A 26,851-nucleotide genomic window follows, 5' to 3' on the forward strand; every position below is an offset into this window, starting at 1 on the left:
AGGAGGTTTAAAAAAAAAAGGGAAAAAAAAAAAAAAAAAAAAAAAAAAAAAAAAACTTTGAAGACTATATTCCCCCTTTTTTCATATAAACATTGGAAACATGGGACGTTCATCCAAGAGCCGTTCAGGTGGTTTAAGTAAGTTTAAGGAGTGAAGAATAGGGAAAAAAAAAAAAAAAAAAAAAAAAAAAAAGGTTCATAATACATCCATGCATGCTGAATGTATTCATGACAAAGCTGTGTGTGATAAAGAGTTGGGAGGAATATTAATACAAGCGTACTATTCGAAAGCAAAAAAAAAAAAAAAAAAAAATGTATACCTAAAAAATATATTACTTCAAGTATGAAGAAATGTGTAACATTGGACACATTTGCACACCTTTAATTTTTGTTCATTTTGTCTGTTACTGATGAAGCTAAAATGAGACCGTTTACATTGTTACATTATTTGTCACTTCATGTCTGAATGAAAAAATAAAGTTATGTAAAAAAATCCATGAATAATTTTAACTTCCCACCACACACATATGCATTCAAATCTGTAACCCAATTGACAGGCTCAAGATCATCCTTTCTTAAACCGAATTCATCAAGTGGAGTTAGCAGAGGAAATGCCACAAGCGCCCAGAGTTATTCAGGAGGAGCAATGCAACCACAACAAAAATCGGGTGGATTGGTATCCAATATGATGGGAACTGTTGCTAGTGGAATGGCATCAGGTGTTGGGTTTGGAATTGCCCAAAGGGCTGTAGATGCCATTTTGGGTCCAAGACATGTTGAAGTTTCTCACCAAAATAATAACACACAGATGAATCAAGCAGCAGCTATGAATACTGAAAGGAATAGTGATTACAAGTGCAAATCGTTTAAGGATGAACTTAATCAGGTACTACACAAATGAGGCACACCATAGTAGATGAAAAGAGATAGGAAGAGAGGGAGAAAAAAAAGGAAAAAAAAACTCTTTTACATGATTTAGTACCCTTAAACGAATTCTCCCTTTACATGATGTGCATATTCTTATGTGCTGCAAGGATCCATGAACTGTATAAGCACATGGTTCATTTTATACGTTTCTGTACGCACGAGACTTTGCATTGTCAGGTGATGATACATATTTTCCATCTATTTACATACCTTATTAATTCCATCACGACATTATTATTTTCCCCTTCCTTCCACATACAAACAGTGCCTGACGAGACATGCTGACATTAGTTTATGTCAAAATTATGCTGACTCGCTGAAATCATGTCAGCAGTCCATGTAAAAACAGCAAGGGTTAACCCATAATAGATGTACCCCCAGATGGTAGAAACTTGGAGATGAAAGAGCAAAATATCGAATAACAAGTATAATACTTGTTAAAAAAAAAGAGAAGTGCGTGTGTATATATGTGACATATCACGTCCATCCCACTGTTGCAGATGTAGAAGACCATCACATGGGTGTATATAAATATGTAGGTTTGCATACATATGTGGGCTTACATGGATATATATATTTATCTGTATCTGTGTGGATGCCTGTAAAGTGTTTTCCAGAGTATTTTTCTTTTTTTTCTTTCTTTCTCCTCTTTACGGTGTACACTATTAAAATTTAAAATGCTCTAACTTCGATAAACGTAATAATAAAGGAACTCTTTAACTTTAATAAATTTTGTTTTAAAAATCCACATTTTTTTTTTTTTTTATTTTACCCGAAAAACTACGATGAAAAGATCGAGTTTTAAGAAATCTTAAAAATAAAGTAAAATAAATGCTTTAAAATGTGCCACATGTACATATACACATGTGCTACTTAACAAAGGTAAATTGACCACATATATGCGTCCACGAAAATTAGTTAACAAAGCTTAAGAATGTTTAAATTCTATCACTCCTCTTTTTCCTTACGCACCAAAGGTGTGCATATAAAAAAAGGAAAATATGATCCGGGTACACCCACACGTTATAAGGAACTACATGGAGAATCATGTCGAACTGACTAAACAGCATTCTGTTTTTCGAAAAAAAAAAAAAAAAAAAAAAAAAAAAATATATATCATATTATTAGATACCTACGAAGAAAGGAGAAGTTGATTTTTTTTTCGTTTGTTTTTTCGTTTACTCTTTCGGTTACTTTTTTGCTCACCTTGTCTCTCTCTTTTTCGCTTACATTTTTGTTTCTCCCTTCCCCCTCTATGCCAACATAATCTGTTATTATCACAAGTGTTAATAAGATATTCCCGCATTGTTTTCCCAACTTTTATCACAGCTGGTAAAGACACAGTATTATCCTTTTACATTATTCCATTACGGCATTTTGATCCATTTAAGAAAAAAGCAGAAAAAAATTTTATAAAAAATGGACAAATTTTACGATAGGTATTTCAAGGCAGGTGAGAGAAACTTTGAATTTTCCACTTCCAGCCTGATCAATTTAGTGAAAAACGAGAAGACAATAAAAATAAGTCCTCAAAAAGGTTTTGTTATAAAAACATATGATAAAGATGGTGGAAAAGTATACTTCAACATTCTATCATCCAGTTTGATTGCTGAATTTCATTTAAAAAAAATGCCAGACCTAAATGATAACGAAGGATTGAGAATTCCTTTAAGTATTGGGGAGGAAAAACAGAAAGAAGATAAAAAGGGCAACAAATACAAAACTTATGACATCGTTCTTAATTCCAGTGTTGTTTCACAGTGTAAAAAAAATGTGGAATTAAAAAAAGTTATTGCTGAATTGGTGCAGGTAGCTATCAAAAATAAGTACAAAATGGACACTTGCACCAACTTATTTTTTTTTCCTGAACATAAGTACAAAGGTCGACAAATTTTTTCCAAGAAAAAAATAAAAAATAAAATAGAACAATTTTTTTTTCACCATCTTTCATGTGTATATGCATATATATGTGAATAAATTGGATGTAATTTTCTTGGTTGTATAAGCTTTTACTACAAACTACTATACAATGTGCAGGAAGTACACCAGATGACCAATACATAAAGGACGACCAACAGCACAAGTTTAATGTAGTGCAGGAGGAGGTGAAGCAAGACGAACAAGAGAACAGTGGAGGAGGTAGAAACAAAGGAACTGGTGATTATTTGCCCGATTGTCTCAACAATCGAAGCAACAATAATGAGATGAAAGACCTGTTGAACAAAGAAGATATTGAAAATTTCCTATCTGTTAAGAAACCAGAGTGGGACATGTGGTTTGTTGATAAAAAGACACTAGAGGAAAGGCATAGAAAACTGACTAAGTTTTATGTACCCTATTTGCGCACATTCCCAATGAAAGATAAAATTGATTGCTTTGATTTTAAACCCCCTTTTTTAAATTCCAATAAAAATAAAAAAAATAAAAAAATATCAAAGAACGAAAATTTCAAATCCTTTTTGAATGATTACAATATCGAATTAGATGACGAATTTTTACGTTACCAGCAGGTGATAAACACAATATGTGTCATTCAAATTCAGCTCCCTTTTTTCGTCCTAGCCCAACGCAATGGCAGAAATGAGGATGAACCGTTTTTCGTCCACCATTTAGTAAATCTGTACATAAGCGATGAGCACCTGGGTGTATTTTTTAAGAAGTTCGTAAGGAGTGCGGAGAGAGAAAAGAAAAGTGGGGAAAATGGCTAAAATGGGGAAAAATAGCTAAAATGGGCATAAATAGCTAAAATGGACAAATAGCTAAAATGGACAATTAGCTAAAATGGGCATAAATAGCTAAAATGTGCAAAAATAGCTAAAATGTGCAAAAATAGCTAAAATGTGCAAAAATAGCTAAAATGTGCAAAAATAGCTAAAATGTGCAAAAATAGCTAAAATGTGCAAAAATAGCTAAAATGCACAAGAAAGCAAAAACGCTAAAACAAAAAATCCCCCAAGTTTAACATTTTCACCTGACCAATTTAACGACCTAACAAAAAAAAAAAAAAAAAAAAAAAAAGTTTTAACACCGCACACATATATGCGAATATGTGGAATGTAATTTCTTTTTTTCCTTTTTCAGATCTCCTGTATTTCCACCAGGACACAATCCTCCGTACAAGAATTTCAATATACGCTTTCCTTTTTATTTTGAATCATCAAAAGCGATATCGCATTATTTGGAAAAATATCACCTCTTAAATATCATCATACCAGTGAACAAAAGTTCTGCTATTTGCGAAATATTTAACGGAAATCTTCTAAACAAAGATGAAGGTACATCATCAGATGTTGCAGAATCGAGTGATAATTCTATATTTTAATTTATAACCACAAGGGACGTGTGTGTGTGGAAAGGTTAATTTGGCCTTAGTGTGAAATAAAAAGAAACACATATAAATCCCCCTTCCCTGTTTTGTCTATTTATAGATAAAAAAACTCTTCATTTTTTTTTTTTTTTTTTTTATTAACTGTTCATAACATTTTAACTGTGTTCACACATTGATGTTCATATACGTATAAGCACTTATAAACCAATTCATTTAGGTCACCATTTATATATTTGTCTCTTTTTCTGAATTAAAAAAAAAAAATAATTCAACTCATTTTACACGTTTATACTTATGCCACTGCGCTGAAGTAGTACAAGGGATAATGTGTCTTTCTTTTATTTTCCGTGCGAAATTTGTCCCCATTTAGACAAATTTCGCACGGAAAATAAATCCGTAAAAAAAAAAAAAAAAGTATCGGCTTGTTATTCATGCTGCCATTCAGATGATAAACATTTTGTGTAATTAATATTTTTTTTTTTTTTCTTTTTTTTTCTTCTTTTTCCACCTTGTGGATAGCCGTGTGACACCCATGTACAGGGGCAAGAAAAAATTCCACTCATTTTTATTAACATGTACAGATCATTTTGCACGCACAGTTATGGGAAAAATATATATATATATATATATATATATATATATATATATATACAAAATTAAATATAAAAAGTTCACACATACATAAATGTTAAAGATACGAAACTCAATTAAGGATTAAAAAAACAAAAAATTCCTCATTTCAATCATTTATGTTATTTTATTTTTTTCTCGTCTTTGTTGGTTATTTCAATTTCGCTATCATACATAGGGTCTTTTTTATCCATGGGATTGCAATCTGCAGCAGTGGCATCTGTCGTCTTATTGCCTGTAGGTATGTACCATACAAGCGTTGTAAAAAAAAAAAAAAAAAAAAATAAATAAATGAATAAATAAAAATCATTAAATATAAAAATCAATAAAGATATCAGACAAACATCTTAACCAGTAAATAAACCAATCAACATGTGCATAAATAAATGCGCTCGGACAATGTATCTCTTCACGATGGTTTGCTCCATTCGTCCCTTTCTGTGCACACATTTTGTTTTCATTTTACCCCAATTGAATTTCCCTGTTCCTGCGCGCACACTTGAATCACCATAGGCTTGAGTCTTTCCCGCGCTGTGTCTTTCGAGGCGGATGTTTTTTTCCTTGGGTGTGTATACCATCTTGAGAATTCGGTCTCTGTGTTTCAGCAGTTTCTCAGAGTGAACAATGAGGAATGAGCAACAAGAAATTAAGATCACGAAGTGACGTACGTTCTGGTCGCGTTTAAGAAAAAACGATAATTTAAAAAAAAAAAAGTTATCTTGTCCGCAATATAGAAATAAACCATTCAGGTTCCTTTAAGCAAAATAAAATAAATAAGTAAATAAAATAATAAAATTAAGGTGATTTGTTATAAGAAATTCATGAATGTGTAAAAAAAAAAAAATTAAATTAAAAACATGTATGCATGTATGCATGTACGCATATATATATATATATATATATATGAACGTTGGAGGGCTCCTCTAGTGATGTAATGATTCTTCGTTTTCATTTCGCGTCACAAAGGTTGCACTTTTGGGAGGGGGGGATTTTATCGACGCACGTTTTGCATGTTTACACACTTACATGTACATACATAACAAGACCACCCCCACATGTGTGCATGCATGAACTTATCCATTTACCTATTGAATCCAGCAGAATCACTGGCATGTGATAAGCGCATCCATTTTTTCGCCAAAGGGGAGTGGAGGAGGGGGTCTGTACTTATCCTCAAATTTGCACATTTTGTGGGGACCGAAAGATGCAAAAACGCGAGGATGTAAAAATGAAAAGACTCAACGATGTGCTAGTGCGAACGATGCAACAATATAAAATACAAAATATTCACAATGTGGTGAACATTAGCTTATATGAGGATAAACAATTTGAAAGTGAACGAACATCCACTCTGTTAGTTTTCCATTCTGCCTAACTAGATTAAGTTATGACTTTTTTCAAATATGTGTTTTCTTCATTTATGCTTCAAATGAAAACATAAAAATGACATAAAAAGGGAGAACAAAAGTAGCCCCCACCCCTACATTTGAAGTTAAAGTTGGTATATATATTTTATTTTTTTTTTTACTTTTTTTTCAGTTCCAGATCATCATATACCATAACAAGAACATGTTGATAGGTGCTTTTTTTTTTCTAATCCATTCGCAAATAAAGGAAGAAAAAAATTGCTTACCCATTAATTTCAAGTGTCTCATAAAATGTGTAGGTAAATAATAAAAAAAAAAAGAAAAAAAAAAAAGTGGCTAATTTGGAATTTATCCATTATATTGTTTATTTTTCCGAAGCCTCGAATTAATTATCGATCACATATGCCACCACTACGCCCTAAGAAAAAGGGAGAATATGAAACAAGATCACAGTGTCGCTTTATCCTGCATAACACATCACCTTAACATTAAGATTAATATTAAAGTTATATGCGTCCATTTGGGAAGAGTCATATATGCTAAATGTTGGTTGGCCTCAGGGCAAAATGACAATTAACAAACAGTCGCTTGGCCAAATTTAGACAACTTGCTCTGCCTTCTTCTCACCATTCTTTCAACTCTTACCCTTTAAAAAAAAAGACGTGAAGTCGGCATTACTGCACAACCCTTCATTATAATACCACACTGATAATCAAACATTTGAAACAGAAAAACAGAATAAAAACGCAAACTTTAGTTGTAATGCATAAAGGTGAAGGGGCGAAATGGCGAAGGTACATTTGAAAAATTGTCATACACCTTGCATATTGCAAAATAGCGATTTTCACATAAAAAAAAAAAAAAGGGAAAATCATAGAAAGGAATATAAAAGGGTAGAAAAACATAAACAAACGAAAAACTTAGAAAAAACTTTATTAATCACAAATTGGATAAAGCTCGTGTGAACAATTGGTATTCTTATTTTTACAAATGGTATACCACATGGACGCAGTTGCAAAATCGATTAATACTAAAAAAAAAAATAAAATAAAATATGCTAAGAAACTTTAACAAACGAAAAAAAAAAAAAAATTATATGGGCTTATCATGAACAGACCAGACAGACGCGAAAAACTACGTTCCCGCGGTTGAGGCGATTAGGGGGGTCATCACCTGAAAAAAGTGGGGGAAAAATGGAGATCAAAAATGGGGGTCAAAAATGGAGGTCAAAAATGGAGGTCAAAAATGGAGGTCAAAAATGGAGGTCAAAAATGGAGGTCAAAAATGGAGGTCAAAAATGGAGGTCAAAAATGGAGGTCAAAAATGGAGGTCAAAAATGGAGGTCAAAAATGGAGGTCAAAAATGGAGGTCAAAAATGGAGGTCGAAAATAGAGGGGAAAAAATTCCGACGTGATCATTATTGACGTTCCAATTTTGGACAAACCCTAATACGAGTCACCTCAATATTTGTTGTTGCGAATGAGTGGTTCCTAGTGCACAGATCCATTCTCACGCTACAATATGCACATGAATGAAATAAGTAAAAGTGATACGTTTCTCTCGTTATGACACGGGAAAAAAAAATCCTATTCTCAGTAGAAGAATAGCATAAGGTGCAGGAGTAGAATATGTTTAACACGAAAGAAGAGTCAAAAAGAAAAAAAAAAAAAAAAAAAAAAAAAAAAAAAAAAAAATACTTACCATCGTAATTGTTGATATCAACTTGATGAGCACATGGATGGAAGGACCTGCAGTATCTTTACAAGGATCTCCTACAGTGTCTCCAATAACACTAGAAACATGAGCAGGACTGTTCTTTCCACCATAAAAACCGGATTCTATATACTTTTTTGCATTATCCCAAGCTCCTCCTGCATTATTCATAAATAGAGCCATTAGTATTCCAGTAGATGTGGAAAACATTATGAAAGAAGCAAGGACTTGAGCCCCTAACAATTTATTATTTTGCAGTGTTCCTATTTGTTTAAAAAGGAATCCAACAATGATGGGTGCAAACAATCCAAGTAGTCCCGGTTTTATCGTTTCTATTAGTGCCTTTTTACTTATTATAGCTACACATGTGTGATAATCTGGTTTTTCTTTATACGTCAGAATACCAGGATGTTCATTAAATTGTCTTCTAACTTCTTTCAAAACTTCTTCAGCAGTATTCCCAACTGCATCTAAAGACCAACCAGCAAAAAGGAACACAACAACAGATCCTAGAATACCACCAATGAATACTTCTGGCATTGCAATATCAACTGTTGTAAAAGGAGTTTTAGCATGAATAGATACTTCACTCAAGAATGCTGAAAAAAGTAAGAAACATGCAAGTGCAGCAGAACCAACACTAAATCCTTTCGTATTTGCTTTAGTTACATTTCCAACAGCATCTAATTTATCTGTTATGAAACGAACATGTTTTGGCTGTTTAGACATTTCAACAATTCCTCCTGCATTGTCAGCTATAGGCCCAAAATTAGACATGCTTAAAATAAAAACAGCAGTAGATAACATACCCATAGTCGCAACAGATGTTCCATAAAGTCCATTTATCATACTTCTATCTCCTGTCATGTTACTTACTAATCCTAAGTGATACGATGCTAATAAAGAAACAGATATAACAATGGTAGGAAGGAAGGTAGATTCTAATCCCACATACAAACCTGTTATTATGTTTGTAGCTGGGCCACTCAAGGAGGCCTCTGCTATTTTTTTTACTTTTGGGTACGAATAATCTGTATAATATCTCGTTAAAATAACAAATAAGTATGAACATATCATTCCTATCAACCCACACAGGGAGAGGTAAATCCATGATGAATCTTCTTCTGTGTCTTTCTTAAAGGAAAAAAGTATTTTACAAAGAAAAAAAAAACCAGCCATGGCAAGCACACATGTGAAAAAGTATGCTCTCAGCATAACCTTCAGCGGATTCTCCAGGTTGTACACTCGGACTATTCCAGCCTCGTCATCACAGTCATTTACACATACATCTGCAAATGCAGAGGTATCTACATCTGGGCCATCGTCGTCGTAGGAAGCGTACTTGGGTGACAGCGATGTGTCCCCCCTCCTGCATGTGTTTCTTAAATTTGGATCCATATGCTTTGAACTTTTATATAACTCACTAGTATGATGCATTATCTCATCCGCCTGGGCACAGTGGGATTTTCCTTTACTTTGCTTCATTCTTACTTCGAACTGGTTATCGCTTTTTGTGTGCACAAGAAAAATTCCGATGGTGGAGACAAATAGATCCATCGAATGCACAAATAAGGGGAAAAGAACAAAATAGCTGGAGTTTTTCTCTGAAATGATTCCATTTTCGCATAAAGAACCTCCTAAAATCATAGATGCAATAATTTCAGCCGAAATGGATTCAAATAAATCTGCACACTGGCCTGCGCAATCACCAACATTATCTCCAACCAAATCAGCAATCACTGCAGGGTTTCTAGCATCATCTTCTGGAATATGCTTTTCAATTTTCCCCACCAAATCAGCACCAATATCAGCTGCTTTGGTGTAAATTCCTCCAGCTAGCTGATACAGCATGGCAACTAAAGATGCACCAAACCCATACCCAACAATAAGAAGAGGATATTTTGTAAAAACTAGTGTGGGATATAATATATTTACTAATAATAATAAGGAACAAATTCCAAACATGGCTAGGGACACATTTATAATTGCACTTATGGCACCACTTCTAAAACATGTTATAAGTGCTTTGCTATACGAATATGTTGAAGCTTTTGCCACCAACACATTTGCACGAACAGCTACATATATTCCGTTATATCCTGCTATAGAACTGCAAATGGTACCGAATAAAAATGAAATGGCAGTGATAATTCCATACATAAGGGGAGATATGACTATAAACTGCTTCTCCTCACTAGGAGGAGAAGATAACGAGCTTTTTTCCTGTGGAAATCTAATGTAATCTCCTCTAAATATGTACAGTAATAGTAAAAGTATTGTAAATCCTGTCGAAATTTTAAATATCGAATTGTACTGAACAGCGAAAAATCCTTCAGATCCTTCCTTTATAGGTTTTGCTACATTATCGAATGAAAAAATTTCAAATCCTTCCATAGGTTCATCATCATTATCCATCCCATTGTTAGCATTATAGAGACCTTCATTCATGTCATTGTCACCACAATGGAAAATGTTCTTCACAGAAATGTTCCTATCCTTTTCATCATTATTCGGATGCTGAATTTCTGTTCTTATATTTTTTCTGCTAAACTGATTGATACCTTTTCCCTCGTTTTTGAATTCGGATTCTATTGATTCATCAACTCCAGTGGTGTAACAGGCATTTCCAATTTCACCTTTTCCTTTTACTTTTCCATCCTCAAGGGTGGAAATATTATTATTTTTTCCGCCCTTTTTGTGTGCATGATTCATATGGTTAACGTGATTACTAATGGAATCATAAGGTAATCCATCATTTGTGTATATACTAGACAATTCCTTTTCCAACTCTTGGTTTCTTTTTATCGTGCTATATGTATCATATTCATCTTTCAGCACTGTGCTTAACATGTATACAGCGAATAATAAAAAGTAGACACTATACAGAGTTAGTCCGATTAAACAAATTGTCTTTGTATTATCTATAGTTTGATATGATATATAAATTACTGATATGAATGTTAGCAGCACAGCCATGTTAACTGATACCCTTTGCATCGTCGACAGTTTTATGTACCAACTCAGGCATATCAGAGAGATTACATCTTCTTCACCTTCTGCACACTTTTCCTTTTCATGGTATTTTCCCAATTGTGAATATTCTACATATCTCACTCCTCCCTCAGTTGTGTATCCTCCGCGGGTGATGGTGTCGACTTCCACATTTGACGCTTTTGCAATTTTAAAAATTCCTTTAGAGAATACCTTTCCCATAAGATTCATACCATTCTTTTTATCTTTTTTTTTTTCCCTAACAGTGTTCCCTTGCAGGGGAAGCATTTTCCACTTCTTGGGTTTGTCTGCCTTGTGTCAGAAACGTGAAGACGATTATTTTTTCTCTGGTTAGTTTTTCCGGCCTCTCTCTCTCTATGTATCAATCTGTGTATTTATCTATCTCTATATATCTGTCTCTTTTTTTTTTTTTTTTTCTTCACCTGTTATCCTTTTGCTTGTTTCTCACTTTGAAGTCTATACACTGAAGTCAAAAAATCGAGAATTGCTCTTCACTTTTATTTTTCGAGATATAAAATATGTGCACCTTTCCGAGGAAAATTTCTCATGCACATGTTGTATTACATTGTCATGTCTTATTGGCTTCCTTCCCTCCTCAATACTTCGAACTTTTCTTGCCACTTCACTATTTTGTAGTTCTTCTTTTTCTATATGATAGTAGACCTTTGGAATACCACTACTTCGCAGCTAAGATGGCGAGGGAGGAGAAGGGAGTGGAAATAAGGGTAAAAAAAAAAAAAAAAAAAGACTTCCCCAGGGAAATTTAAATTTCAAAATTTAATCATTCCTCATGTACACAACAGGGTGAAATGTGAGTAGCGTTATTTTACTTCATTTTATTTATTCATTTATTCATTCATTTGCTTCTTTATTTATTCATTTATTTGCTTCTTTGCTTATTCACCTGTTTAATCGTTTATTTTATTTATTTATTTATTTTATTTTTGCAGTTGGACCGAGCGAGCTGCAAAGGAGGGAAATAAACGTATTAGCATACAAAACTTTTGTGGGAATGTGCAAGTGACTAGAAAAAATAATGATACAATAGCAAATTGGATAAGCAAAAAAGTTGCAAAAATAGCACCAATAAATAGGAGGCAGGCATAAAGAAAAAAAAAAAAAAAAAACTGGCAAAAAGGTTTTCCTTTTACAATATGCTTAAACCTGTGTACATTTCGAAAAAAAAAAAAAAAAAAAAAAGTGTACATAAAAAGTGTGAATAAAAGAAAGCGTAAATAAAAAAAAAGTGTGAATAAAAAAAAGTGTGAATAAAAAAAAGTGTTAATAAAAAAAAGTGTTAATAAAAAAAAGTGTTAATAAAAAAAAATGTTAATAAAAAAAAGCGTGAATAAAAAAAAGTGTTAATAAAAAAAAGTGTTAATAAAAAAAAGTGTTAATAAAAAAAAGCGTGAAATAAAAAAAAGCGTAAATAAAAACGAACGTGGAAAGTAATTTTTTGTGGAGAAGAATAAAAACTGGCCTTTTTAATCTCAAAACTGTATGAACAAAATTCTGATAAGTATTATCTTAACCATCAGGAGGTTTCACATAGTTGTCTGGTGGGATCCCTCACTGGGTCAAGGACTGATTGGATGATCAACTAACGCTTTTCTTTTTTTTCACTGATTTGTTGACCAGCCTGTTGGCCGGTCTGTTGGTCAGTCTGTTAAGTGATCTGTTCATTTTTTCGCACCTGTTAAGATCATAAAGGATACCTCGACCGCGAGAGGAAAAAAAAAGAAAAAATGAGAGAACGTCGTAATTTCAGAAAAGTATCCTTTGGAGGGTTTTCATTTATTCTTTTAGTCTAATCTACACCAAAAATTGCGACATGTATTTCCCATGTAACCTCCTCATGCTTTACATATTTGGTCTGTATTTATTATGAACGGGGTTGTGTCTGTTGGACAAGATCAACTCTGACCAGTTAAGGCAGGTGCTACTACTGAACACATAATAAGGTGATCATATCTAAACAGTTGTAAGAAAATAAATATCAATATCCTATGTATGCCCATCTGGTTGTGTGTATAGTTAAACTCACCTTGGTTCAAAAATGGATATAGATAGAGTTACCACTTCAAACATATATGCACATGCAGGGTGTGCGAATAAAAAAAGCAAAAGGGTGTATTTATTGGACACCATAGCATTACGCAAATTGCCTTTTTATGTTTCTCTTTGCTTTTTTTATATTTAATTTTTTTTTTCTCCATTTTGTAGTCAATCAACTATAACTCCTTGTTTAGATACCCAATCATGTAACAAAGGAGCTTCATTTATTTTATTGTATATAATATGTGTGCATATTATTTTATTTTGTCTTTCACCCTTTAAACGCCCAAGCGTAGCAAGGTGTGTATGCGTGTGTATGTGTGTTTGCGTGCGCATGCTTTTCCCTAATAATCGATAACATTTGCACATTCATATGCCTATAATGTCTACAAACCTTTCTCTTGGTTCGTCCTTTATCAGAAATGAAATGGGGAGGTATGAAGCATTTTTGAATGTATGGGGAGGGGGGATACAAAATTCCCACATGGTTCAATCGATTTTCGAATTGTCTATGGTTTCCGTTTTTCTTTTTCAAAATATACACAACATGTGTATATATGTGTTTTTCACAAGATAGAGAGAGAAGGAATGTTTAAGGTCTCTTTACGCATTGATTATATCAGTACCTTGGTCATGTTTTTTTTTTTTTTTTTAACAGACATGCGAAGATATATTACTTTGAAACATGAGAAATCGTAGGGATGGCAAAGAAAAACTATGACGTGATAAAATGAGGATTTTTTCCGAACCTCAGGAATGTGTAACTGTGACTGCCGTTTTTCATGCCCTTGAACGGGAAGGCTTTCTTTTCCTTTCTTTTCTATTCTTTTATTATATTTTATTTTCTAGCACTTTCCACTATTTTCTAGTACTTTCCACTATTTTCTAGCACTTTCCACTATTTTCTAGCACTTTCCACTATTTTCTAGCACTTTACACTATTTTCTAGCACTTTCCACTATTTTCTAGCACTTTCCACTATTTTCTAGCACTTTCTACTATTTTCTAGCACTTTCCACTATTTTCTAGCACTTTCCACTATTTTCTAGCACTTTCTACTAATTTCTTATCTTTTCCATTCGTTCCTTTTTTTTTCATACCCTAATGAATAAATAGCTCAAAGTTTTACGCATTATATATTTTATATATAATGTCTGTACAGAGGATTAAATAATTCAGAAAATGGAAATATAACAAATTCGCTTTTGTTATGTGTGCGTACACATACAAAAAGAGCGTTCTGTGTATTAGTCCTACCCAAATGTGTAACCTTGCAACGCGTGTAGGATATGAATACACGTATGTATGTACGCATGTATGTACGCATGTATGTACGCATGTATGCACGTATGTATGCACGTATGTATGCACGTATGTAACATTATGCGCATGGGTATATTCATAAAAAATATAAAAGTAAAAATATAAAATTCGGCAATTTTTTTATTTAGACTTGTAGAAGAGTATTTTTTTCTTTTCAAACTTGCTGTTATATTTTTCATGCATTTTTTATGTTTATTTATTTATTTATTTTTTTTTTTTTTTTCATAAGGAGAAATAATCTGAAGTTTTTTTTTTTTCTCACTTTCCTTCAATCATTCATCATTCATTGCAGATAAAATCGTTTACCTATCTCAAGGAAACTTCCACACTTCATCATTAATTTTACTCAACTTTTAAATTCAGCTTAACATAGACGAAGCTGAATGAGCCCAATTTAACATAATTTACCTCAGCTTGGCTTGGGCTTTGTTTACTTTAATTTATTTTTTTTCTTTGGAAACTCTTGACAGCAGAGAATAAACGTTTCCATGTACCAATCATATGGGAAAAAAAAAAGAAAAAAAAGAAAAAAAAAAAAGGAAAATTGGTGTTTCTTGAGAAACATTTTTACATAATTCGAAATATACATTTTATTTATTTACATCCTGGTGTAAAAACCTTTTTTTTTTTTTTTTTTTTTTTTTTTTTTTTTTTCCTCCCTCTTTTTCGGATTCGTTTTACGTGTTTTTATGTTACTCACTGATTCAACTTCTTCTTCTTCACTTTTTTTATAACCCTTTTTTTTTGTTCCTTCGCAGCTCTTTTACGCCTTATGATTTTTCCTCTGCATTTTTTTTTTCTTTCGAGAATGCTCTGTGGAGATGTTATATATTTTGTATTTGCACCTCAGTTTTCAGCTGGGATTAATTGGCAATATGTTTTGAAAATATTTTCTAGCAACAATTTTGCAACAATATGGCATCAATTTGATAACAAATTTGTAACAATTTTGTCACAATTTTGTCCCAATTTTGTCACAATTTCGCAACAATTTCGCAACAATTTCTCAACAATTTTGGAATAACTCTCCACACGTTCTGCTTGCCTATTGCATGAGTTGTCAATGGAAAAAGGGGCCCATACACGCCTCCGGGATAGGCTAAAAGGGGAAAATACAAAAAGAAATTATTTAGGCCGGTTTGGAAAACCACCAAAAGGTTGAAATAAATAAGGAAAACGTGAGAACAAAAGGGATAGGAAGAAGAAAAAGAAGATAAGAAGAAAGAAAAGAAGATAAGAAGGAAAAAAGATAAGAAGGAAAAAAGATAAGAAGGAAAAGAAGATAAGAAGGAAAAGAAGATAAGAAGGAAAAGAAGATAAGAAGGAAAAGAAGATAAGAAGGAAAAGAAGATAAGAAGGAAAAGAAGATAAGAAGGAAAAGAAAGGTAACATTTTACCCCATCTGACCCCCCACCCAATCAAGTCATTTTTTTTTTTTTTTTTTTTTTAAAAGTAAATTTGAAGCATACGGAGTTTGTACATGAGTCTGTTTCCTCATGTAACGTATGCATGAGAGAAAATAATCCTGTGACAGGAAAGAGCTACTTATTTCCTCAATTCACTCTCACGAATCCGAAACAGGAACAAACGCAAAAAAAAAAAAAAAAAAAAAAAAAAAAAAAAAAAAAAAAAAAAAAAAAAAAAAAAAAAAAAAAAAAAAAAAAAAAAAAAAAAAAAAAAAAAAAAAAAAAAAAAAAAAAAAAAAAAAAACACGTCAAACGCAGACACTCACAAAAAAGGGAGTCGCAGAAGATTAGAACATGTGTCATACTTTACATCGCATGGTTTCAATAGAAGAAAATGAGGAAAGGGGGATCCACTGATAATAGATTATTAAGGAGGACATTCAGCAGGTCATATTATTATAAGAATGGAGAACAGACAGAAGAGGCTAGTAACAGCAGTAGGAAAATTAATGGTATTCCGGAAAGCAGCGCTAGTGGGAATGGGAGCACAAGTGGAAAAAATGTCACAACAAATAGAAAGCATAATACCACAACAAGTAAGAAGAATACTACGACAAGTAAGAAGGATACCACGACAAGTAAGAAGGATACCACGACAAGTAAGAAGGATACCACGACAAGTAAAAAGAATAGCACTACAAGTAAGAAGAATAGCACTACAAGTAAAAAGAATACCTCAACAAGTAAAAAGAATACTATGACAAGTGCATCTGAAAGCGATGCAGAGAATAAGTTGAAACATTTGGATGGAAAAATTAAGGAAGAGGTACAAGTAAAGGAAAGAGAAGAAGGAGATCGAGATGGTGAAGGCATAGAATTGTTTTATGCTGAAGAAGAAGGAGGAGAAAATAAAAATAATAAAACATCCAAGATGGAAAAAAACGCAAAAGAAAAAACAAAAGAAAATTTTTCATCTCAAGAAAAAGAAATGACGATAAAAAGCGAGGATGCTTCTACTAAACCCAGTGTAGAGAATAATTGTAATAATACAAATAGGAGCAGTGCCAACAACAACAACAATAACAGTAACAATAGCAACAACAATAGCAATAACAATAACAACAACAATAACAATAACAATGGGAGCAACGGAGTTGGCATCGGTGGGAATAAGCACAAAGAGGGAGAAATTCAAGATAAAAATAACATTCTTTGCCCACTATGTGTAGAAGTATTAGACGAAACGGATAGAAATTTCTTCCCTTGTGATTGTGGGTATCAGATATGTCTGTGGTGTTTATATTACATACGAGATCACATGTGTAATAAGTGTCCAGCATGCAGGAGGAGTTATGATGAAAAGAATTTTATATATAACAGAGAAACTCATGAAAAATTGCTTAAAAAACAGAAAAATCAGCATAAGGGTGGGAATAGTAAAACAGATGGAAATAACAACAACAGTAATAATAATTGTACTAGTGGCACGAATGGTGCTTGTTGTGGTGCAATCTGTGCTAGCACTAATATTTCATGTGGCGTTAATTGTATTATGAATAATATGACTAATAACAATAGACAATATAATAACTTTCATAATGTTAATAGTACTACTGCCATTTTTAGAAGACCAGAATTTTATAAAAATGCGAACATATATAGTATTCATGAGTATGATAATTTGTTTGAAATTATAAGGGGAATTCGTGTTGTACAAAGAAATTTGGTTTTTGTAATTGGCATTACATCTGCATATGCAAAAAAAAACTTATTAAAAAAAAATGAATATTTTGGAAAATATGGACAAATATTAAATATAATTGTTAATAAATCACAGGCTTATAATCCACATTACAATGGCCCGTCCTTTAGTGCATACATAACTTATAGTAATGAAAAAGAAGCTATCAATGCAATTTATTTTATTGATGGTATGATTCTGGATAATAAAACTTTGAAAGCTTCATTTGGAACAACAAAATATTGTGCTGCCTTTTTAAAAAATATGCCATGCACAAATGAGGATTGTTTTTATTTACATGCATTAGGAAATGCAGTCGACAGTTTTTCTAAAGATGATATTCATGGTCCCAAACATATTTATCATGACTTGTTATATTTCTATTTTAAAAAACTTCCTGACAGAAAAAACGATTCCAACAATAATAGTTATGATTGTTCAGGCAATATTGTAATAAAAACTGCAAGGAAATCTGAAGATACATCAGCAGCAGGAGTAATGGGCGTAGCAACATCAATCACATCGACACCAATGGGGATTGGAACACCTGGAGGTGGGGTTGTGAACATCAGCACAACCACTCGCCCGATATCCACCACAAATGATAAAGAAATAACTGATAGTAAGAAAAAAAACGATATTAGGGAAGAACCCACCAATTGTAAGAAACAAAACTCTTTGTTTTCATCAATTCAAAGAGATACAAAGTCAAACGAGTGGAAAATTAAAAATCTGGAGACAGCCAAAGAAATTATGAACAAAGGTTCAGACGAATTGAGAACAGATGCAAAAAGTGTGAAGGATGTGAAAGAGGGTATTACTAATAAAACATCAAAGGATAGTCTTCCTGGAGAGGAAAAAAATAAATGGACATTGGAATCAAAATTTGTGAATCTAATAAAGAATAATGCAAGAGCTGCATCCACTTCTCTGGAAGATCTGGAAGAAGAAGGAGAAGAAGAAGAAGAAGAAGAAGAAGAAGGAGAAGCACAAGAAGAAGAAGGAGGAGAAGAAGAAGAAGAAGATGAAGAAGAAAAAACAAATACCAATACCAAAAGTAAGAAAAAGAAAAAAAAACAAAAATGTGAAGAATCATTCCTGTCGAATTATCAAGGAAAGGTGGAGGAGGAAGAAGATCATACAAATATAATTTCTACACAGAAAGCGAAAAATTATCGTAATTCTGTCCAAAATAGTAGCATATCGAAGAATGAAAATATAAACAATTCCTCTAAGGATAACGATAAGGACAAGGAAAGATACATGAACAAAAATATTTCCAAGAATAATTCCAACGAGCTAGAGGAAAATTCTTACGATGTAGATGCCATGTCTGAGAATTATCCGCTCATAACCGACGTACGATTTGACAAAGACAAGAAAAAAAAAATGAAAAAAAAAGCAGAAAAGAAAAAAGCCAATGAGAAGAAAAAGGCAGAAGAAGTTCAAGCAGACAACAAAAAGAAACCAATAGAAGAAGTACATACGAAAAATGAAAAATCCGTTGCACAGATTTCTAAGAAGGATTCTTCCATACTCCAGGAAGAACACTTACGAGACAAGGAAGGCGAAAAGGAAACAAAGAAGCAAAAGAAAAAAATATCTAGTAGTATTAGCAGTGGTGTAGATAATAAACAAATCCAACCCGAGGACCAGGTAGATAAACCATCAGATGGATCTCCAAAACAGGAGGAGGGAAAATCATTTAACAATCCAAATGAGAAGAAACAAATAGGTGAAGAGGAGGTAGTGGAGGTAAAAAACAAATATGCAAAAATGAAATTTAAAATCGGAAGTTTTTTTAATGATTTGTTTGACACTGGTAGAAAAAGAGCACCCAGAGGAGGCGAAGGAGGAAATGATACAAGTAACGCTGAGAAGAAAGAAGAAAAAAATATTCCAACTGTCACAGCCACGCCGAATGGTGCAGCCACATCTAATGCTACAGGAACAGCGAAAAATGAGGAATTGAAAAACAAAGGCGAAGAAAAAAATAACACTGCAAAATATTCAGTGTCGAAAGATGATGACTCTGTAAACGATTGGAAAAAAGGAGACGCATATGTAGATGGGGACGATGTCCCCTTGAAGCAAAAGAAAGTGCAAAGGTACGAGCCGAAACAGGAGCAGGGAAGAGAAAAGGAGGAAATGAAACTGAAGGAACAAGATAAAGGAAGAGAAGAAACGGGAAGAAGAAAAAATGAACAGAACTCACTAAAAAGAGACATGGAAAAGGAAGTAGGTGAAGTGCGAACACAGAAGGTTAGGGTCCACGACAGGTCCCATTTTCCGGCTGACAAAGCAGATGCAGTAATTGGTGGAGATTCAGTTCGAGTTGATGCAACCGAGACACCTCGAGTTGGTTCAGATGGAGGTACTGCTAAGCCAGTTGGACTAGATGCAGTTAACGCGAACCCATTTGAATCAGATGCTGTTATCGCAAGCCCAGCTGAATCAGAAGCGGTTATGGCTAGCCCAATTAAGGAAGTACAGGATGATATGACAAAATCTGCGAAGATAAACACACAGGAAAAGGGAGAAGGAAAAAGCGGATATAGTGAGAAAGAAAACGAAGGAGAGAAACTGAAAAAACATTGTCAGGAAATTTTAAAGAATCTAAAGAGAAATCCAGATATGCCTCTAAGTGAAGGGATTGAAAAATATATCGCAAATAAAAGAACTACCACCAAGGAAATTTTGCATTTTGACGAATTGCACCATATAGTAAATAATTATATTAGCGAGAGGCCCATTAATATGGAGAAAAAGATGATGAAAGGAGAAAAGAATATTAATAAAGGAGGAGATAACAACAGTTATTCTTTGAAAGAGAATAAAGAAAAGAATAAAAATAATGGTGAATCTGACAGAAGTAATCATAACAATAATGATATAATAAAAGATGCAGAGATTGAGAAGAAGAAAAAGGATACTTCAAAACCCAATGAGGAAATCCAGAATTCAGAAAAAACACAAAGAGGACTAACAGATGAGAAAAACCAAATGGTAAGTGGCAAAGAGAAAAAGAAAAAAGATATTTTTAATATAAGGAATATGTACCAAAGGGAAATGGAAGGGGATATTATGAGTCTTATAAGAGAAATGATGATGCATCGAATGAAATCCAAAAGTAAGAGAAACAAAAGTGGTTCCATTTGTGAAACAAGTGGAAAGATTGAAATGGGACATGTAGACCGGATAAGCCAAATGGAAGATATCATAGAAAAAAATGCTCTATTTGATGATTTAGAAATATTCTTAAAGAATTTATGCGTTGCTAAAGGTAAGGCAATTCAAAATAATCACAATGATAAGGATGCAGTATACTTAATAGAAGGGGATGAAAGAAGAACAAATGATTATCTGATGTATACTAATGACGAGCATATTTTTTTAAAATCACATAAAGGAATTATGGAATTCATTTTTAAAAAGGATGAAAAAAGAAACATGAAAGAAATGAATTATCTTCATGAAAATACATTTGATATATATAAAGAATTAATTTTATCAAAAAATTCAGATTTACTAACGGCAAATGATATCCTTTTTGATAAAATGTTTAATGAAGAAATAAACTTCGTTCAACAGTTATGCAAAGAAAATTACCTGAACGCGTCAGGTAATAAAGCACCTTGCAGGAATAGCAAAATAGAAACTACTTTTTATGAACAAACCAATAATTTAAACAAAAAATGTAAAAAAAAAAACCATACTACACTTCCAAATCTATGGGTAAATTTTAATCATTCCTTTCACGCAAACGAAGTAAATGAAAAGGTTAATTTGAGCGCTTAACAACAGTGTGCTTCCTTTGAGCCTACCCAATAACAAATGGACAAACCGGAAATACCTCGCACAAATGTGGTACATTTATAAAACTGTAACATATATATATAACACTTTGCTCCGTGCAATACATACACAAAGGCGCTTATTATTTGTACACTTATCCCCATCTTATTCACTTTTTTTACCCATGGAAATAATTCATGAACGGGAGAATATTAATTTTTCCACAAAAAAAATAAAAAAGATAGAATAGGCAACGTGAAACACAGAAAACGTCTGAAGACGAGAAAACCATTAATACATATAATAAAAAAAAAAAAAAAAAAAACAAGAAGAATTTTAACGTTTTTTTATTTTATTTTTTTTAAAATGACAATTTTACTTTGACAAATCATTTGCATACCTTTTTAAATATGTTATGTTAATGGGGAAAAAAGAAAAAAAAAAATTCAGCCAATTTTTTGTAATTTAGTGTTACATATGTAATATATACATGCATATGTATATATATGTATGTGCATATGTGTGTGCGTGTTTTTTTCTGTATGTATGTACATATTCCTTCCCCATAAACACACACACGCAGGTGACAAACCGTCACCAATATCTTAATTAACTTATCGAATTAAAAAAAAAAAAAAAAAAAAAAAAAAAAAAAAAAAAAAGTGCCAAACTGTAAAAATCCTACACTCCTCTCACATGTGATATAGGCCACTCGTGGTGTCTCACAAATCCTTTTTACTATATATTATGCAAAAAATAAAAACAATAAATAGACAAATATTGTTATATATGTACATATCCTTATGCATATATGTATATACATTCGGAATGCCCACATCACCCGCACCAGCAGGAGGGCAGTGTCAAAGGACGAAGCAATTTCATATCACGATCTGCATAAGGGGAAGGACACATGAGGACGACTTACAGGGGAGGGATGATTACCCATCTCGTGTGTATCCTCGTGTGTCCAGCGTGTTAGGTTCACATACGTAAGGAATAAAAAACTCAATAGAAAATAAGGAAGTGGCCTAATAATCAAGTGACCTAATAAGGAAGTGGCCTAATAAGGAAGTGTCCAAATTATGAAGTGTCCAAATTATGAAGTGGCCAAATTATGAAGTGGCCAAATAAACAGTCGGGTGAACCAACCCTGCACATCGACACGCCCGTCATCCCCTATTCGAGTTTAAAAAATATAAAAGGGATAAAAAAGATACCAAACCTGCACGCTATGCAGGTAATAACACTAACACAAGTTATGATGAGACAAAAGTAAACAACCACCACAAGCATCAATACATCACTGCATCATTGCATCATTGCATCACTGCATCACTGAATCACTGCAGCACTACCTCACGGTTAGCACTTGTTATAACCACAAAATGTCATAAAAAAATTGGCGTGACCACTCGAAATAGACCTTAAAATGGAGGCATAATTATGAGTATGCATAACTGGGATAAGCGCAATGATTTTCATAATTTTAAAATCATAGGGGTCCTTATTTTTCATTATTTGAATAATGGTTCCATTTCTGTGCTGAACTAAATCTTTCACTATGACACCAACAAAGGATTCATCTGTTTGTATTTGAAGAAGAGACATAGGATTGGCTACGCACACAGTGGCCCTTTTAAGTATTCTATAGTACAGGTCATTGCAAGCATATTTAGCAACTGCAGTTGTGGTATCATCGGATATTTCTAATTTTGTAATTTCTATTTCTGTGTTAATAATATTTCCACTCGTTCTGTATCCATTGGCTAGGCAATTATTCAGGGTAACAATACAGCTATGTAAAATTTCCTCAAAAAAATTTTTTTTTTTTGTTTTTTTTTGTATTTTTAATTCCTCAATGTACATCTGCACATTCTTGCTCACGAGAACGCTGCTTCGGAACAGGTCCTCGTAATTGAAGTTCAGAAGGTACTCATCCATATCTTCTTCATCCGCAAGGTACATTTCGTTACTTTCTGCTTCATTCTGAACATTTTCCATAAAGGTCAATCCATTTTCCTTCACTCCCATGCTAATAGTTTCCGGTGTTTCCATATGCTGGTAAAGCGCGTTATTTTGTTGATCCGATTGAATCAATTGCTCCGACTGAATCACTTGCTTCGATTGCATATTCCCACCTAACATCCTCATCTCTCTTGAGTTTTGAGACGTTTCACAATTACTGTTAATTTTTATTTTAGATGTAATCAACCCATCATCTCCCTTCATTAAGTCGGTTGATCCCTCTTCTACGTCCTTAAGCTCTACTTCAACACTGCAATCCGATTGACTTTGAACATGGCTTCCGCTTTTCGAAGGGGAGGAAAAAACATAGCCTTGTCTTTCCAACTGGCTATGAATTGAGTAATTTGGAAAAGCACATTCTTGCTGCGATTGCTTATGCTGCTGTCGCCTCTGCTGTTGTGACGGCTCTTCCCCTATTTCCTCGTCTCCACGAATGTGAGACAAAACAAACTGAGACACGCTGTCATGTCTCAGCGCATCCTGAATAAACTTTGAAACATCCGTGAACTTTTTTTCCCGAATGGTCAAACCAATCGTTATGGTAGAAAAGTTGGAATTCACTTTCATTTGCTTCTTAATGGTCTCTTCATACTGTCCTGTGACGTATTCCTTTTCTACTATTTCTACATTACCAGTTCGTATATCAATATTGTAATCGCTCTTAATTTTATCCAAGGTAACTTCAATATTTAATATACCTATCGAACCAATAACCAAGTTGTTATTTTGGTTTGTATATACAACAATGCTGTTATCTTCCAGGCAAATATTCTTTAAAATGTTTTTTAATTCATTTTCTTTTCTATAATCTTTTGGTTCTATAGCACATGTACAGAGAATAATATTCTTACTGATTCTTTTTTTATAACTTTTGAGAAAATACCACAACTCCTTCCTTTGTATTTCGTTTTTCATCAATCTATAAATATAGCTAAAAAAATTTACATTTTTATCTATATCATTTATTTTTTTTTTCTTATTTTCAATATTTTCATCACTCTTTTTCACATGTTCCAGAGTTATGTTCGTAATTCCTTTCACTTCCACACAATGTGTATATTTTTTACTACGTGACTGTTCCTGTACTAACTTCCCCTCGTCTTCTTCCATTTCGCATATTATATCACAAACCATTACATTTTCAAACCCTCGAATCATTCCTATATCGTTTGTTTTCAATATATTTGCCATTATATATCTGTCTGCCTTAACTTTATATATACCTTTTACTATTTCGGTTTTTCCATTTCTCATGTTTAGAAGTTTTGTGTTTTTAGCCAATTCACCCTTGAACACCTTACAAAATGTATTGTACCCATTTTTTTCATTTATCAATTTGAATATAAACAAAATGGTCTTATACAATTGCATATTGTTCCCCCCCTTTTTTATAATTTTGTCTGTGTGAATACCAATATTATTAATTGTGCTGTGACGTGTTTCCTTAGTTTTGATAAACGAAGGTTCTTCCTCATTATTGTTGGAAATTCGTTCATTAAAATATGTGCTAATCGTTTGAATGCCCTTTTCTCCCCTGGACTGATTTTTCCCATTATTTGTCGAAAGGTTGTTCTTCTTTCCTTTTCCGTCTGAAGGGCATGTACTTAAATTCATATGAATATGATCTCTATTTATTCTGTCTCCAGTTGTTACATAATCGAGCAGTAGATGGACCCCATGTGAATTTAAAGCACTCCCTGAAAATACAGGAAAAATCTGTTTCTTATTTATCCATTTGTTCAGGCTATTTTTCATATCATTGTACTTTATTTTGATATTATTTAGATATTTATATTCTAAATCAGTGTCTAAATCACATAGTGCCTCTACAATTTCTTCCCTTTTTTGTATCACACAATTGATTATATCATGGTTTAGAACACTTAGGATGTGTGAATTCATTAACGCGTCTGTGCTGATTGTCTCGCTGTGACCATGTTGAATTTTATTTTCTCCTGCAACAACTCTGTACGATTCGATGGAAGAAAAATGTCTTTGCACATTTTCACACTTGGACTGCCTTAAAACCGATTCAAGGTTAATTTTGTTATAAACGAACTTTTGACCATACTTAAGTTGGGGGTAACAATACATCAACATTGAGGGTAGGTCTATTATATATTTTAATTTTTTATTTTCATAAATTGGATATGTTATAAGTAGACTTTTCTTACTCAAATTATTTCTGATACTCCCAAAATTGTATTCCAGATCAGTTTCGTGTATATCCATTTTGTTTAAAAAAAAATATATGGGTAGGTTTTCTTTTATATAACGAAATATATTTAATGCCTGAATTTGTAATCCTTCCTTTGCATCTATAACAATGACACATTTGTCTGATACACATAATGATAAAAATGTTTCATTACTAAAATCAACATGTCCTGGGGTATCAATTAAATTTACATTTACATTATTCCATTTGAAACATGAATAAGCTGTCTTTATTGTTATCCCTCGTTCTTTTTCCTGCTTTAAAAAATCCAACTGTGTGTTTTGATCATTTATGTTCCCCTTTGCTCTTATTTCATTCGCATTATATAAAATATCCTCCGATATTGTTGTTTTTCCTGCATCAATGTGTGCAAGAATTCCTAAGTTTACTAATTCATGGCAGAAAAATCTTTTCTTATATCTTAGGTAAATGTTATTATGAACGGTTAATATATTTTTTAGCATATTATGAACAAAATGGGTAAAAAAAAAAAAAAAAAAAAAAAAAAAAAACCTAACTAGTTTAGCTAGCTATAATATTCAGTTGGAATACGCGAATGCATGACCTTAAGCGTGCAGGTACAATCTATATTTATTTTGTTTTCCGTTTCGCGTTGTGCGATTTGGGAAGTTCGGGTGGGGGAAAAGCCTATTATCTCATTTTTTCTTTTGTTGCACGAATCGAGGGGTGCTCCCCATACATTCATACAAGCACACATGTATATATACATACATACATACATACATACATGTATGTATATGTGCGTATGTGTGCTTGTGTTGGGAGACTCGGTCACCACTGAACGAGAATTCTTGCGCGATTCACAAAAGACAGCTTGGAAAAAACTGCATCATTAATAACCCCATTTTTATTTTTCACCTGCACAACACCATGAAGCCCTACATGCTCCTCTTTTCTTTTTATTTGAAGGTTTCAATTGTAATGATTAAAATAGTGAGATCGGTGGAGGCCTATGCTGTCTCAGTATTCATGTGCAGACATAAAAATATATTTACCCTCCTCTCAACAACTCTTAAAAAGATCATTTGTTTCGCTGGGACACTACCAATTAGGATGGTGATAATGATGGGGATGATGATGGGGATGGTGATGGGGATGATGATGGGGATGGTGATGGGGATGATGATGGGGATGATGATAATAATGGTAATGATAATTGTTTATTTTTTCTTCCCTCCACCTCCTCTTGCCGATGCTGTGTTGTGTGTAAAGGATATACAATATAAAGTCTCCCAAATATTCCTAAACATTTTTGTTTGGCACTAAAGCTGTGGATGAAAAATGGTCC

The 26,851-nt window shown here is 33.0% G+C and overlaps 6 protein-coding genes across 6 annotated transcripts; 3 read left to right on the forward strand and 3 right to left on the reverse strand.

The window, feature by feature from the left end:
• Positions 1 to 100: 100 nt before the first annotated feature.
• Positions 101 to 1,269, forward strand: PGO_145220 (CHCH domain containing protein; the record flags this gene model as incomplete). The annotated part of the gene is made up of 3 exons (XM_028690512.1): positions 101 to 137; positions 557 to 885; positions 1,192 to 1,269. The coding sequence occupies 3 exons, from the start codon at positions 101 to 103 to the stop codon at positions 1,267 to 1,269; spliced, it is 444 nt and encodes a 147-aa protein (XP_028546313.1).
• Positions 1,270 to 2,345: 1,076 nt separating this feature from the next.
• On the forward strand, positions 2,346 to 4,248 carry PGO_145230 (PIH1 domain-containing protein; the record flags this gene model as incomplete). The annotated part of the gene is made up of 3 exons (XM_028690513.1): positions 2,346 to 2,808; positions 2,964 to 3,585; positions 4,008 to 4,248. 3 exons carry the CDS (start codon positions 2,346 to 2,348, stop codon positions 4,246 to 4,248), a joined length of 1,326 nt encoding a protein of 441 aa, XP_028546314.1.
• Positions 4,249 to 5,006: 758 nt separating this feature from the next.
• PGO_145240 (hypothetical protein, conserved) lies at positions 5,007 to 5,462 on the reverse strand (the record flags this gene model as incomplete). Its single annotated transcript, XM_028690514.1, has 2 exons — positions 5,007 to 5,119; positions 5,351 to 5,462. 2 exons carry the CDS (start codon positions 5,460 to 5,462, stop codon positions 5,007 to 5,009), a joined length of 225 nt encoding a protein of 74 aa, XP_028546315.1.
• A 1,923-nt stretch (positions 5,463 to 7,385) lies between these two features.
• PGO_145250 (vacuolar-type H+ pumping pyrophosphatase) lies at positions 7,386 to 11,186 on the reverse strand (the record flags this gene model as incomplete). Its single annotated transcript, XM_028690515.1, has 2 exons — positions 7,386 to 7,424; positions 7,953 to 11,186. The coding sequence occupies 2 exons, from the start codon at positions 11,184 to 11,186 to the stop codon at positions 7,386 to 7,388; spliced, it is 3,273 nt and encodes a 1,090-aa protein (XP_028546316.1).
• A 4,968-nt stretch (positions 11,187 to 16,154) lies between these two features.
• PGO_145260 (hypothetical protein, conserved) lies at positions 16,155 to 21,299 on the forward strand (the record flags this gene model as incomplete). The annotated part of the gene is made up of 1 exon (XM_028690516.1): positions 16,155 to 21,299. The coding sequence occupies one exon, from the start codon at positions 16,155 to 16,157 to the stop codon at positions 21,297 to 21,299; it is 5,145 nt and encodes a 1,714-aa protein (XP_028546317.1).
• Positions 21,300 to 22,661: 1,362 nt separating this feature from the next.
• Positions 22,662 to 26,006, reverse strand: PGO_145270 (tetQ family GTPase; the record flags this gene model as incomplete). Its single annotated transcript, XM_028690517.1, has 1 exon — positions 22,662 to 26,006. One exon carries the CDS (start codon positions 26,004 to 26,006, stop codon positions 22,662 to 22,664), a length of 3,345 nt encoding a protein of 1,114 aa, XP_028546318.1.
• Positions 26,007 to 26,851: the final 845 nt, after the last annotated feature.

This window comes from Plasmodium gonderi (assembly GCF_002157705.1).
Source record: "Plasmodium gonderi DNA, contig: Chr14, whole genome shotgun sequence".
Lineage (NCBI taxonomy): Eukaryota > Apicomplexa > Aconoidasida > Haemosporida > Plasmodiidae > Plasmodium > Plasmodium gonderi.